The following is a 15,891-nucleotide window of genomic DNA, read 5'->3' as shown; positions in this document are numbered from 1 at the left end:
CCATTATCTTTTCTAATAGCTTGCATACAATTAATGTCAAGCTTACCAACCTAGAATTATCAACTAGTGCCTTATCTCCTCCTTCAAAAATAACATATGGTGTAATATATGCCTCCTTCCAAGCATTTGGCAGGGCATTATTGTTTAAGGTAACATTGAATAAATGATTAATATAATTTGAAACTACACTATCACCCAATTTAAGCAAGTCAATTGAGATACCATCTGGCCCTTTTGATTTATTTGCCCTTATTTTCATAATTTTTTTATAAATTTCTGCACTTGCCGTTTTAGTACTTTTGGCATTTTATATTTTTTCGACTCCTTGTTGACTCACATAGGTATCCACAGAATCCATTTTGCGGTGACCCGTGTCATGCCCAAATCATTGGTAAAAATTGAATGGCACAAGCCAATCAATATGTTTAGGTCCCGAGCAACTTCTCTAACGGTGATTCGACGATTGGCCAATACTATTTTCTTTGCTTCATCAATGTTTTTTTCTATTGTTGATGTGCTTGGGCGTTCGGTGCACTCTTCGTCATTCACATTTTCTCAGCCCTCTGAGAACATTTTGTAACACCGATGAACGTTGCTTTGGACCAAGGTAGCTTCTCCATATGCCACAGTCAATATTCAGAATGCGTCTGCGCGCTTAAATTCTTTTTTCAGGCAAAATTTGATACAGATGCTTTGTTCCATTTTTTGGAACAGGCAAAAATTGAAGACAAGCCAAAACACGTCCCAGCAAAACAGCTGTCAACAATTAACTGAGCATTCAAAATGGCCAAACTTTTCAGCATAAGTGAGAGGCAAAAGTACCAACATAACGACACAAAACAATCGAAAATCAAATATACGTAACCCACAAAAATTCAAAATTTGTGACACATTTACTACTTTTTGAACAGACCTCATATGCTATCCTATCAAATGTGTGATGATCCTGGTAAAGACATTCAATTTCCCCATTTAAACAATAGTATGAAGGGAGGGAAAACCAATTTAAGAGGAATCGAACATTCAAAGGTGGTCATGAGTTGAGCAGTAAAATTCATATCATCTTAAAGAAATGGGTTCATGTAATTAAATCATATGCTGCATTTAAATGGCACAATATGCCAGCAGCAACACTACTTTAATCTTGATTGCCACCTTTTGATAATAAGGACACATGATAATAAAAAGATCAGTTCATTAAAAATTTCATGAAGAAACATCAATGACCAACTAACAATAACTAAAAAACACAATTATTTTAACTTTAAGGGCTCCTGCAACAATGGAGCAAAATAATCTTGAATTTAGAAGTGTCTCATGATCACAAATTCTACTAATATTACTAATCAATGATCCTTTTCAAAGTTAAAAATACTGACATTTGTCATTTCCACAGCTACCTTGTTATTATTATTGGTAATCTATTATTTAGGTAGGTTTTTGATATACCTATACACCACGTAGGTTACAGATACATCTATTGTTGCACCTCTCAGCCTCATCCAGAAAGACAAGTTCAGATATCCCATGTCATATTTATCTGTTCCTCAACTCGGAATACTCATTTCCTCACTTCATTCCTTCCATTCCATGTATTCTCCACTGAGTGCAAATATGACACCCACCCTGCCAAGATTTTTTTCACATCCAATTTTCGTGTAACATCAATAACACACAACCTCCTGATATGCTTGTTACCTCAACTATTTTGCTTCAACTATAACTAAACCATTTTGATTAATTGATCACTCAAAACCATATTGTGTGTTTGGTCAATCATTATGGAGGAAGTCACTTCCAATGGAATTCCTGAACGCTGTTCATCATTTCTGGATGTACAGCCACATTTCAACTCATCAACCCATTTTAAAGAGTCACAAACACAGGAGCAGATGTGTCATGAACTTCATCCAACTCAGCTTTGATCTCTTTTAGTGTATAGTCTTTTAAATAGAAGTGTTTAATCACTGCAAAAACCTCTTTTCTCTTTTTTTCATTTCCTCAAATAAACAAAAGTTTGTTGCTTCAATCGACAATGAAAATTAAACCAAACAATGGATATAGCCGAAACTTAAGCAGCAGTCTAGTGAGTGGTGAGGGTTACTAAAAGGAAACCTTTTCTGATACTTAAAGTGCCATTTCTTGGTTTTTCTAAGGAATCATTCAATTACCCACATATTTGGGACAGTTGAAGAAGTAAAAGAAAAAAAGCATTCACAGTGAAAATAAACTCATTCAGCACACTGACATGTACTAAGTAAATTCAAACAGTTAGATACAAAACCAAATATTTGTTGTGAACTCTAAAATAAGAGACTTAACATTAGTACAGCCTCAAGCATATGGATATAAGGACATTTTTAAATCAAACAAGTTTTTTATGCAAACAATTTTATTGGAGCCATTCCTTTAATATTACACAGAAACTGGCAAAATATACAGCCACCTACAAAAGCTAGACCTAATTGTTATGCAAAAATAATTGGATTGTGTACCATAAATTATTTTTAACCACTTACAAAATATTATTTCAGAAACACTCAGAACATAGTTGAATTTCATTATTCAACCAATTTCTTCAACAGTATCTAATCGATTGCCAACTGCCCAATATTTTTTTTTTTAAGGTAATCTACCGGTTAAGGTAGGTTTTTGGATGGACACAACTACCAAACAAACATTTTATTACTCCAAACAAAACACAAAATCCATCATCCTACTCTATATCAGGTCCCTCTTCATTTCTGAGTACTTTCTTCCTCCCTTCATCCCGTCCAACATCCCTATCCTGTTCCTTCCCTTTCCTCTTTTGCCCAACATTCTCCCCTCTATTACAGTCTTCAACATCCCACTGCCGGTCAACACCCCCTTCATCCAATTTTCCTGCCTCCATAGGATTTCTCCCAGCAAACCCCTCTCTTCGCCCACCATACCAAGTACTTCCTCATTTGTTTTCCTCTGCCTAATATACGCTTGTCAATTAAAACATGAAACAATTTTGGAAGGTATATGTGATTCATAATGTGTGGAATTCAACTTGGTCTGAACTAATTCTTCTATAATAAATAGCAATAGGGGACCCTGAATGTCATGATAATTTAAATATTGAGATTCAGATGAGTACTGACACAGCTTTTTAAGTATCAAGGTGTGATTACTTTCCAGAAAAGGATAATTTCACCTATTTTATCATTGTAACAGCTCTTTTTTTATATCACTGACTTGGCTGCACTTAGGAATTAAATTTACCTATTAATGTGGATTTTTTGTACCTATCATTCTATATTATAAAAAAATACTCTCAATAAAATTCATGGAAAGTTAACAAAAAAGGTTGTCAACTTAGCAAAACAAATCAGAAACAAACTGTTTTCAGAGATATTGTGCCCTTGGAAAAGGATGCACATGAGGCAATAGAGACCATCCAGTTTTGTTTTGGCACATAATAATAATGTGCACGTCCCATTGTGTGCACTGAATTTGAAGTAGGAGAAAACTTTTACGGAAAGCAATGGACAAATTTCAGTTATGTGCTTCGTATTGGAATAGAAATTGAGTATGTTTTACATTTGATGCACATATTGTATAAAAGATCTTGTGGATATAACAAAAATAAGATGCCATTGGGCAGACCACTGAAAATCTAGACACTACAGTTATTGACTTCCCCCTGTTTTGTTTATCCTCTTTTTGATTATATTATCATTACCCATTATATAGGTTTCATGCATAATTCTCATTTCATTATTAATACATACAGTTTTGATTAAAAATCAGCAGAAATGTAGAATATTATCATAAATTTTATTTACCGGTATTCCTGTATGCTAAAATCTTAAATAACATTTCAAAATCGTAAAAATTATATACCGTAATTCCCAGCCCATTAAATGCAATTTTTTTCTACCATAAAATCAGCCTGCATCTTAAGGGCCAGGGGTAAACAGAATTACCTTCACTTTATAAGCTCAAGCTAATTGGCTGGAAAAATAAAAACTATTAAGTATTCTTTTCCGGAATCAGGCATAGAAAATGGTTGTCTTATTACAAATTTTAATAATATCACTGTTTTGAGTCAATAGTAAGCAACTTGGCCCAAATATTTCACTGAAAGTAGATACTAAATTTCCTGAATAACTTGTCAATTTATACAATGGAGCGCATTTAGTTTCACCTCATACGTGGTGCAGCCACTAAATTTAATATGCGTTGGCCAGGAGATCTACGGGAATGCCATCACTACTAATACATGCATACCTAGCATCTCTCCAAATAAACTCTTGAGAGTCTACAGGCATTCTACCTTAAGCGGTGTGCAAGTGTCATAAAGGCATTAAAAATGGTACTTTTATTACTAATTTCAATAATATCAAAATAATAACTAAAACAAAGGGTCACATAACAAATTAAAGTGAAGCTAGCCTCATGGGATCTTAAGAGAATAGATTGTCATCAATTATTGCTTTTAAATTTAAAGTTTTGAAATACCCTTCAGAACACAGAAACAAAGCAGCTGAAAGGTATTTTGGCCCACTTCCCACAGAGAAAATTAAATGAGAATGGAGCAAACGGTGGATTAGGTAATTGCAGATACGAGTAAAAAACTTTCCTAAATGATCAAAGCTTCCACTGAAACTGCCGCTTGAATATGAAAGAAAGCTTATAAGGTACCTAATCATGCTGTCATACTGACGGGAAGAATGAAACAACCCTCAACTTTTAGTGTTAGTGATGAAAAAGTCCTGGAGCTGAGAAATATGGTATTTGTAAATGTATCCTGTCAACCAGAATGGCACATAACTTTCTGAATGGGATAAAGTGTTTGCTGAAAACACCACCTATGATCAAAAATAAATTAGGGTGCCGTGCTATCCTCTACTCAGTTTGATATAGTGATAGATATAATGAATTTTTATTATTTACTCTAAGAAAACCCTTGTAGATGACAAGTAAGCAAAACTTGCAAAAAAACATCTCATGGATAAATAACACACAAATAACATGAAACTAACTTTTCTACAAGGTACCCTACAATCCACCACACTGGTGTGTGGCAGTGCATGATTCAACATCCATTATTAAGTTTTCCGGAACTTTTAATCACAACATGTGTAAAATAATGAGAATCACAATAACTATAGGCACATGTAGTAAGGTACAGAAATACCTTTCTATACCTATGGAAGAAGCTTTTAATAACAAGAAGGAAAATGGCTAAGGTTATATGAAATAATGGCAACAAACTAGGCTACTTTGAATGAAAAAGGAAAATACTTCCCTTCCCCCTAGTGTGGTCAGATACAGTCATTTGGTTTGTTCAATTTTGGGTAATATGGCATCTTAAATCTGTTTGCTCTATGTTTTACATTTCTGATATTTTGTCATGATTTCTCCTACCACAGGATGAAGGGGCTAACAATAAAAATAACTGAAATTCCTTAGTGCATTAGAAGTAAACCTGTGCAATACTGCCAATAAACATGTGGAAAAAGTGGTGTATTTGTCCCGCTAGATTGATGATATTCTATGTCTGTGCCAAAATCTATTTTGGCAATCAATCTAACTTCATGAGGATCCCATATTATAGCAGCACATTCTAAATAAGGCCTACTCAGCAAAAGATGGCATTACTTCAACCTTTTCTGGCCATCTCTTTAATCTTTTCGTCACATTTCCCTAATGCTCATCTAGTAAATCCTAATTTTTTGCTAATTTATCCACATAAGTTTCACCCTGGGAAGGTCATGATTAAAGGTAATGCAGAACTATTTAATGGAATCTACACTTTCTATTTTGGTATATTAGATGCAGTAGGTGATCAGGAGGGCACTATTCCAAAAAACTCAGAATAACACACTTTTCTGAGGTTTAATTCTATTTGCCATGTGCCACATCAACATTGTAAAGCACTAAGATCATCTGTTAAAGCTACTTTATCCTCAGGACTGTGCATACATCCACCATGTAAACTATTGCGTCATCAGCAAATAAGCATATCTTACTATTAATCACAGGGTTAATGTTGTTAAGATAAGGAATACATGAGGTCCAATTACAATTCCCTGGGGAACCCCTAAAATGACTTCTACTTCATTACAGAGTTATGATCTTCTACATGGGTCATTCAAAAAAACCAAGAGATGACACTCTGAGAAGAGGAAAATGTTTGCTTTCACTAAAACCCATGTGGTTACAGTTTCATAGCTGATTGAAGAAAAAGAATTTTGTTTATTTAGAAATGATGAAAAAAATGAGTTTTGTGCGGTAATTTAAAATTTCTATTTAAAAAAACTTTACCCTAAAAGAGATCAAAGTCAAGTAGGATGAAATTCAAGGTACATCTGTTCCTGTGAACTATTTACAATTGCATAAATGAGTTAAAATGTCCCTGTACATCCACAAATGATGAACATCATTTGGGATGTCCAGTGGAAGTGACTTCCTCCAAAATGATTTACCAAATCTACCATATGGTTTTGAGTGATTGACAAATGAAAGTTGGCAAATTAGTTGAAGCAATAGGTATATCACAAGGTAGTATGTTTTTGATATTGCAAGAAAAATTGGGGGTGAGAAAATCTTGGCAGGATGGGTGCATTTCACCCTGATGTGTGAATTTCACACACCGTCGGGCTTATTACTATGTGCACTCTACCATCACCTACAAAACCAACCGTCGGGTTGATTACTGGGTATTTACAAGCCAACACAATATGCCACCATATTGCTTTTTCACTATGATTTGTAAGTCGAAACGAGAGATAGGTTTGTGTGCCCTTTCATATGCTATATTGATTAACTTTCAGCAAATCAAATATTAAAAATTAATAGAATAAATGAAATAGAATTTTCTAGTTTCATTAATCTAAATAAATAAATCTGTTAAATCAAAGATACCTTCTAGTTGGGAAAAGTGGATGATGTCTGGTATGAAATACTACACAGAATCGGGAAGGATTAAAAGAGTGTCTTATGAAGAAATAAGCCAATGGATCCTGGAAAGTTGGCAGGGTGTCAGAGTGACTTGTGTAAAAAATTGATTTGAAAAACCTTTAAGCAATATTTCAACTCCAGTGCTAGAAGATGAGGAAGAGTTTCTTTGGAGAGTGAACTCGGTGATGTGCCTGAAGAGATAATAAATGCACTTAATGCATTTAACTGTGATACAGGTGACGAATTTCTTGGATTCCAGTGATCTACCTATCCTATCATATATTTGTACACACGCGTATATAGTGTGACGTACTCTACGTATACGTGAAGTACTATGCATTAGAATAAAAAAGTAATACGTATTAAAATAAATGAAATATAGAAATTATATGTTTCTTCTTTTTCTCATGGATTTATGAGATGAAATAACTGAAACAGTACCAGATATGTATAAAATAGAATTCAATTAGAAATGCATGCTTCCAGACTAATTTATTTTGGCTAGACTCTTCTTTAAATAATTGTGTACACATGTATGTTAATGCTTGGATTTTTTCAATTTTCATTACATAACATGCTTTGTCATTTTTTTCAGTCATCTGAACACTTTTGTATAGATAAGACAGGTGTTATCAATGGGAAAATACGGTAATTTGTTCTTCTATTTTTTCCTATGGATTAATTGAACAATAGAAGGAAATTCTGTCCTTCATTAATTCTTACTGGTATAGATTGAAAAGCATACAGATTGAATAATATCACTCCTGAAGCTCTTCCATTTTCTTTAAAAAAAATAATGCATTTATATCTACAAATATTGCTCTACGAGAAACATGCTCAAATGTCTAAGGAATATAGGAATATTCCTCAATAATAATTTTGTTCATCTAATTTTATTTGTAATAAACTGTTTGCCCTAAATATAAGTCCCCCTTAATGTTGGTGCAAACCTCCTACTGGAGAAGACAATATTTCAGGGGTCAAACATCATGGAAATGATCTATGTATATACATATGTGAGGTCTGTTCAAAAAGTATCACGAATTTTGAATTTTTGAGAGTTACGTATATTTGATTTTGGATTTTTTTGTGGCATTTTGTTGGTACATATGTCTCTCACCTATGCCAAAATGTTCGGCCATTTTGAATGTTGTTGATTGTTGACAGCTGTTTTGCTTGGACGTGTTTTGGCTTGTCTTCGATTTTTGCCTGTTCCAAAAAAATGGAGCAAAGCATCTGTAGCAAATGTTGTGTGAAAAATGAAATTAAGTGCGCGGACACATTCCAAATGTTGACTGCAGCATATGGAGAAGCTACCTTGGACTGAATCAATGTTCATCGGTGGAACAAAATGTTCTCAGAGGGCCATAAGATGTGAACGACGAAGGGCGTGCCAGACGCCCAAGCACGTCAACAACAGACGAAAACATTGATGAAGTGAAGAAAATAGTATTTGCCAATCGTCGAATCACCGTTAGAGGAGTTTCTGAGGACCTAAACATATCGACTGGCTCAGGCCATTCGATTTTTACCAATGATTTGGGCATGACATATGTTGCCGCGAAATTCGTACCAAAATTGCTCAATTTCGACCAATAACAGCAATGCATTAATATTGCTAATGAGGTGTCCACGACGACCCCCAAATTTGCTCCGGAGGCTCATAACTGGTGACGAATCATGGTTTTATGGTTATGACGTGGAAACTAATGCTCAATCATCCCAATGGAAGCTGCAGCACAAGCCAAGACCAAAAAAAGCATGCCAAGTTCAGTCGAAGGTGAGAGTTTTGCTTACAGTTTTCTTCAATTGCAGGGACATCATCAGTTCTTGCCACAAGATAGAATGGTAAATAAGGAATATTACCTGCAAGTTATGTGCAATTTTCGAGAAGAAATCTGCCACAAACGCCCGGATTTGTTTGAAGAACAAAAATTGGCTTTTGCACCATGACAAAGTCCCTACTCACACATGTTACTTGTGTGCAAATTTTTTGCCAAAAACAACACACTAATGTTGCTGCAGCCACTGTATTCCCCAGATCTGGCCCCCAGTGACTTTTTCTTATTCCCGAAACGGAAGAGGCCCATGAAAGGATGACGCTACGCTACCATTGACGAGATAAAGACTGCACAAGATCACAAAAAATGATTTTTTGAAGTGCTTAAAGGATTGGAAAAAACGTTGGCACTAGTAAGTGTATGATATCTAATGGGGATTACTTTGAAGGGGAAAAATTAGATATTCATGAATAAATAAATAATTTTTGAAAAACACAAAAGTCGTGATACTTTATGGACAGACCTCGTATATGGAAGAAAATTGAATGTCTACTCCCAGAAGTAATTCTTGATGTCTTTTTAATACAAATGGATGGCATCCTTTGGTGGTTAGTGTGTATCAACAATGGGATAAGTGGCAATGAAAACCGGTATCAACCTTTACAAAGTATACTGAATAAGCTTTGCAGAATATCACTGATCATCAGAGATCTTGCCCATCCACAACAGCATTTGCTCCTTAAACTTCAAATAACCTACCAAAGGTTTATGTTACTGCATAATATCAAAGCCTCATATTTGTAATCATGAAATATTGTAAAATGACAATATTCTGGTTCAATGACTTACTTACAAAATAAACAAGGAAAAATTGGGGTGAAAATTTATTATTCTACCAAATCCAAACTTGCTTTCAAATATGGAGTAGCAAAATGAAGGAAATCATTATGGTGGCCAGGAACTACCCATAAACAGGTATAATAATCCAAACATTTGTTATTCCCTAAAACTAGAACACTAATAACAGAGATTAAAAGAATGTAAACATCATAATATATTATGACTAAAATCAGTCAACAAAAAGCAACCACTTCCAATATATACACAATGCAACAAATTAAAGAGGGGGCCTACAAGAAGCAACAGGAAGTTTGAGATTGAATCAAATTAATACCCACATAATTGCATATTTAACAGAAAACATTTAGATGCCCCAAACCATCATAATGCAGTCAACATAAGCTGACCACAATATAAACATTTTAAATAAACACATTCATATGGAGACCAAATGAACTGAATAAGGCAATGTTAGATGACACAATTTGATCTTATAAGATCCAACAAATTTACCGGTCTCTGCAGTGGCATTGGAGATGATGATCCTCCAGGTGATGAATGCTCACTTTCATGTCTATGAGGACTAAAACAGGGAAACTCATCTTCCTCCGACATGACACCAAATTCAGCCAACTTTGCTGTAACTAGTAAATCATTAATATGTCTGTCCTCCTCTTCGTTTGTGTCTGTTAGGCCCATGCTCAAAAAATTGTCCTAGAAAACAATAGTTTAGTCCATTCTTAAACAAGGAAAAATAAAAAAATCATTTAAATATTGAGTAAATAGGGTGTTTTTTGATCATGCAAAAGGTTCCCAAGGGGTTTCCCAATTACGAGAATTCTACAAGTGACATCTTTAACAAAGATTTTTAATTATCCTTCAATATCATGCACTAATTTTTCCAGTTTGACTTTTTTAATTTGACTGCATTCGATCGATTAATAATAATATAAAATAACAATTGAGTCACAACAATTACACCACTCAATAGGATGAAGAAATTGCAAAAAAAATCACTTTGGTAAACACTTTTTATTAATTGAGACATGATAAATGATTATAAATTGATTATAGATTGATGATAAAATTAAAAATTGCATAATTTCATCCTTTAGATACATTTTAATGTAAATTCCACATCAAAACAAAAAGGAGAGGGTCAAATGCATACCCTTTAGGAGTCATAGTATGGAGACTTTGGATCTAGCTAGGACATTATAAAAATGATACTTTCTCTCACATTACATCTGGAGAAAGTAAAAATTGTTTAAATTTTTTCATTGCTTATGAAGCTTATACGGAAAACATAAGACCATTTTCTTATATTTTCCTACTGGCAGGTCAGAAAACAGTTGTAAGCATGCAGTGTCATCTATTGATTGATTCTGAAGCCACTGAAGTTACATTTTGACTCAGTAAACCTCTGCCTGTCAGTGAATAGTATTATTATCAAATTGAAATTGAATCAGCCCTCGGATATGCCTTGGATTTTAAGGGTTATCACCAGAAAGCGTATTACTTCTCATTATATTTAGATAATTTTAGTGTAAAATGAAAAAGGGGAACTTACCAACTTTCTTATATGGGTGACAGTAGCGACCATTGGTTTATTGGACACAAGACTCAAAAAATAATAAAAGCATGTCTTCGTCCATGTTGGCTTAACAGTGCAGATGTCATTAGATTCAGGCATATGCTTTAATTTTTTCCATAAGCCATAGCCTATAGGCCTTATGTTGGTAAGACATCCTCTGTGTGCTTGGCATGGTAACTTTGAAAACCTCGAGTCCAAAAAGTAAATTTCTGAATACTGAAGCTTCAATTTGGATCCATAATCTATATAATACACCTAAAAATGAATAACAGTGATGATTTTACTAATCCAATAACAAATAGTGCATGCATAGGAAAACCCAAGATACATAGTCATAAAATAGTAGTCTATTAAGCAGCCATATAAATATTTCTGGGCTAAATAAAAACATTTGTTAGGCAGATACAGTGGAACCTCGCTTAACGAGCACCTTCCATAGCAAGTAATTCACATTAAGAGCAAAAATATTAGTTCCGAAAATGACTCGCTTAGTGAGTGACTTTACCTATAATGTAGGACAAAGAGAGGGGAATTCCAAGATTTATTGCTTGCTACTTCAGTTTGTGTTTTGCACTCATTCCACTAGCCTTATTGTCACAAGTGATCACTTATTTTCCAAACTTGTGCTCAGGCTTATTATTAGTGATTCTGTGGTGGACAGTTTAATAATATTTTGGGCATAGGTTTAAAAATGACCACTAAGAAAACTCTGCAAGAAGAAAACCAAAAAAGAATAAAAATAACAGTAGAAATGAAAAGTAAAAATCGTTGAAAACTGGGACCAAGGTGTGAGCATGGCTGATCCCGGTCACACATTAACAATCAGTCGGCATCAACGATTGGCCACTTCTTCGAGAATGCAGACAAGACTAAGAAGATGTATACTTCAAATAGAGTGATAAGAGTATCTTCGTTATGTATTCTCAATGATTTTGAAAGGTTGCCACTCATATGCATTATTGAAAAGCAATTACAATGCAGCAGTATTAATGAGAATACTATTTGTTTGAAGGAGAAAGTGATTTTTGCCGACCTCACTAATATGATGTCAGGATCATCAACGGCTGAACAAGAATTTCAGAGAAACCATGCATGGTTTGAGAAGTTAACGAGAAGACCCGGGATCACGAGCATTGTGAGGTATGATAAATGCTGCAGAATCTGAGTCAAAGGCAGCAGAATACTATATCAGTGACTTCAAAAAGCTCATAGATTCTGAGTGTTACCGGCCACAACATGTTTTTAATCATGATGAGACGAATCTCTTTGAGAATAGGATGCTGAAGGGAACCTATACTTGTGCACGTAACAGTAGAAAAGGATGAATAGCCCGACCACAAGCCAATGAAAGGCCATCTCACGCTGCTATTTTGCACAACTACAAGCGGAGACTTGGAAATTAAACCCGTGCTTGTTTACTATTCATATAATCTAAAAGTCTTCAAGAAGTGTCAAGTCCAAAAAAGCAGGCTAAATGTGATGTGGAAATCATATGAAACTGTTACATTGTATCATGCATATGAAGCATCACCCTAATAAAGCAGTGGCTACACATGCTAAAAATTTATTTAATGATAATGCCGAGTCGCATTTTGACCTGAGGTTGAAGCATAAGCAAAAACAAATGTCTGTAGACAGCATTCTAGTCAAAAGGAATTAGGTACATATCATAAGTAATAAATTATTTACAGCGATTCTTTTTTGCTTTTAAAATTGAGTCTAAATTCTCAGTCCCTTCATTCCAGGATATAAAAAAAGGGGAACATGATCCAATATCCTAAACAATGTATGTACAATTTTCTTTGCATAAATATAGTTCATAATTTATTTTTTTAGGCATGGAATACTTGTCATATTTTACATTAATTTATATGCAAAAAGTTGTTTCACTGAATGAGTGTTTTGCTCTATGAGGAAGATCATGGAATGAATTATGCTTGTTGTACAAGGTTCAACTGTACGTTACTAAAGATTTTATTCCTAAAATATTGAAATTTTGAAATTTATTGAAGTAATGAATAACTGATCACAGCACTTTTCCACTTGATATCAAGGGGAAAAGCGCTACAATCAGTTATTCATTATGTTCGACTTCCATCACATCATGCCTTTAGCTACTCAATTTGTTCTTGGAGTAACTTCTAGTTAATGAGGGTACCTAGTTTTTAAACTTTTGAATTTACTTTGACAAGGGATCTTTGCAGATGTCCTGTCTCTTTATGTCATTGTAATGAAATAAATCACTTGAAAGGAAGTCAATGTTCCTTTTTAAATATACTAATAATATATTGAACCAATTGATGCAGGGTACAGGTAGAATGTTGAAGTGTAGAAAACAAGGCTTGCATGTTTCTCTATAGTGGATTTTCGCAATCATCCTGACCTCTTTAAAATTCAAAAATTTCAATGAGACTATACAAGGAATCACACAGTATGCTTCCACTACTGCATACAATCAGTCAAAGTTCATTGTTATTACAATTTTCTGACTGATTGAGGCCATTTAAACAAGAATAGATGCTAAATTGTAGTATGCTGATGGCACAGGAAGTCTATATGGTTACTTCAGGTTAGATTGGGACCTTATAGAGCCCAAGAAATTTGACATTATTAGAGGGTATTGCAGGGTTTTAGAAAAATTGATGAGGGACTGCAATTTTCCATAGGGAATTATTAACTCAAGTTTTCCAGGGGGCAAAGGGTCATAGCGTGAAAAAAGTTTAGATTAAGGGTATTTGTCATCCGAGTTGGATCCTGTATTAACCTGCCTTAAAAGAAGATGGGAGAGATCTGGTATTGGTGGAGTCAGTCGATTCTTTGATGGTTATCCTAACTATTTTGGGGTAGTAATTGGAACCAATATAAAATTATCATAAGAACTTTTTGACCCATTTAATATATTCTTACACTGTTTTTTACTTATTTTACTCCTCAAGCACACATTCATTACTGTGTCATTTTTTATAATGCGCATGCTTTATATTTTATCATCGACTGATAATGCATGTATTTAAGGACTTAAACATTTTTTTTCATGTCATTGGGGTGATTTAACAGAAAGGAAAGGGAAAGCACAATCAAATGGGAACTAGAAAATAAAGTAAAAGAGGCTGAAATTATCACTATAATTTGGCGGCAGAGGCATCAAGATATATTTTTTTGAGCTGAGCTGAACTTTAAAAGTTCAGTGAACTGAAGGTATTAATGTTGATTTCACTGATATTTACAAGATAAATTCAATATTATTATGTTGAAATAGTTTCAATAGAAAGCAAATTCCACAAACACTTTTGAAAATTGACATTTTATATCAAAATATAACAAGGTAACTGTGTACTAACCTCAGCTTCATGCAATGATGGTAATGATGATATTATTGCTCGATGCCATTCTGCATCTGGAGCTGATGCAGATGGATATTTAGCAGCACAATATTGACCTATCATTATGATTGCTTCTGGCATTTTATGAACTGAGGGCCCATTACCATTATAAAACACCCTGGAAAGAAGCATTTTTATTTCAATGAAGAGGGTGCATAGAGAACGTACTTACAAAGATAAGAAAACAGCCATTCTTTTTGTTTATTAGAGTCCACATATTAAAATTTGTATTTACTTCCCTTGTTCAAAGTGACATATCAAACAAGACAATCATAATTTATTCATGTAAACTGACTGTCCATTAACTGCATGCACAATGGGGAGAGTCACTTACCTGATTTGAGTTTCATAACTGTGTAAAACAAAACTTTAAACATGTACCTACATTTAAAAAAATAATAAAAAGATTCCGTTTCATAAAATGGATTTTATCAAGTCTTAAAAAAGGAAGTTATGTTGCCACGCCCTGAATGACTCGCAGCCATGATATCTATTGCCCCTTGATGCCTGGGTGAAAAGAGTTAGAGGTAAACCCAATGACCAGTTTTTTTCTTAATGACATTGGTGATTTAATGAAAAACATGTTTCTTTAGTGATACTGTCTCGTTTACTTGCATTGGGTGGGCTAATGATTCTCCTCTAACACAAACAAGTTAGCTTTGTTTGAGTTTTTGGCTTGGCTTTTATACTCTTCAATCTTTTTCGTTAGACACAGGACAGTAGCCATGGCTAAATGTAAACTTAAACCACCAGAGTTTCACTAGTGTGGATTTAAGTTTACCCTAATGTAGAGAATATTTGCTAAAAACTGTTAGCATTTTGTCTATGGCATTGGTTTTTGAAATGGAAGAGCTGATATTATAAGTACATTTTAAAATAAAACTTTCATCTACATTTGATTATGTTTAGATGCCAAAATTGTTAGATTTATGTTAATTGCTTTTCAAACACCCCATCTTCTATTACAAACTGTAATATTCAACATACATTTTTATTTGTGTTTTGAATTGTGATTATATGGTTACAGTAATGTACTAAACATAGGTACAACAGGAATTGCACAAGTGAATGAATACTGACTCCATTATAAATGAGCTTTTGACTATTTGATAAGTTTAAAAGGGCACTGCTCAATATACGTACTAGTTGAAATCAATGACTGAAATACCATAATTCAAAAATTTTAAATTAAAACTTTATTCAATAAAATTTTTCACCAACACATTTTCCGGTGGATAGCACATGCGTCATCTACCAGATAATATATTAATATAACCAAATTCTTTAGTTATGGAGTTATGGTAGTGCAAAAATAGAATCAAAAGCCTTTTGTTAGTAGCGAAGAAAAATGGTTTACTGT

The 15,891-nt window shown here is 34.0% G+C and overlaps 1 protein-coding gene across 2 annotated transcripts in view; it reads right to left on the bottom strand.

The window, feature by feature from the left end:
* The window catches only part of LOC139689744 (tudor domain-containing protein 5-like), a 58,610-nt gene that overhangs the window by 16,550 nt on the left and 26,169 nt on the right, over positions 1–15,891 (bottom strand). For both annotated transcript variants that reach the window (XM_071586915.1, XM_071586916.1), the window contains 3 exons: positions 14,490–14,649; positions 11,125–11,403; positions 10,068–10,268 (listed from right to left, as the gene is read on the bottom strand). In XM_071586915.1, the coding sequence (XP_071443016.1) occupies positions 10,068–10,268; positions 11,125–11,403; positions 14,490–14,649 (640 nt within the window). The remainder of the gene's footprint in view (positions 1–10,067; positions 10,269–11,124; positions 11,404–14,489; positions 14,650–15,891) is intronic.

The sequence above is a fragment of the Hetaerina americana genome, unplaced genomic scaffold (assembly GCF_022747635.1).
Source record: "Hetaerina americana unplaced genomic scaffold, ioHetAmer1.1.p SCAF_1, whole genome shotgun sequence".
Lineage (NCBI taxonomy): Eukaryota > Metazoa > Arthropoda > Insecta > Odonata > Calopterygidae > Hetaerina > Hetaerina americana.
The sequence above is the reverse complement of the archived record's forward strand: the minus strand, read 5'-3'. Positions and strand labels throughout refer to the sequence as shown.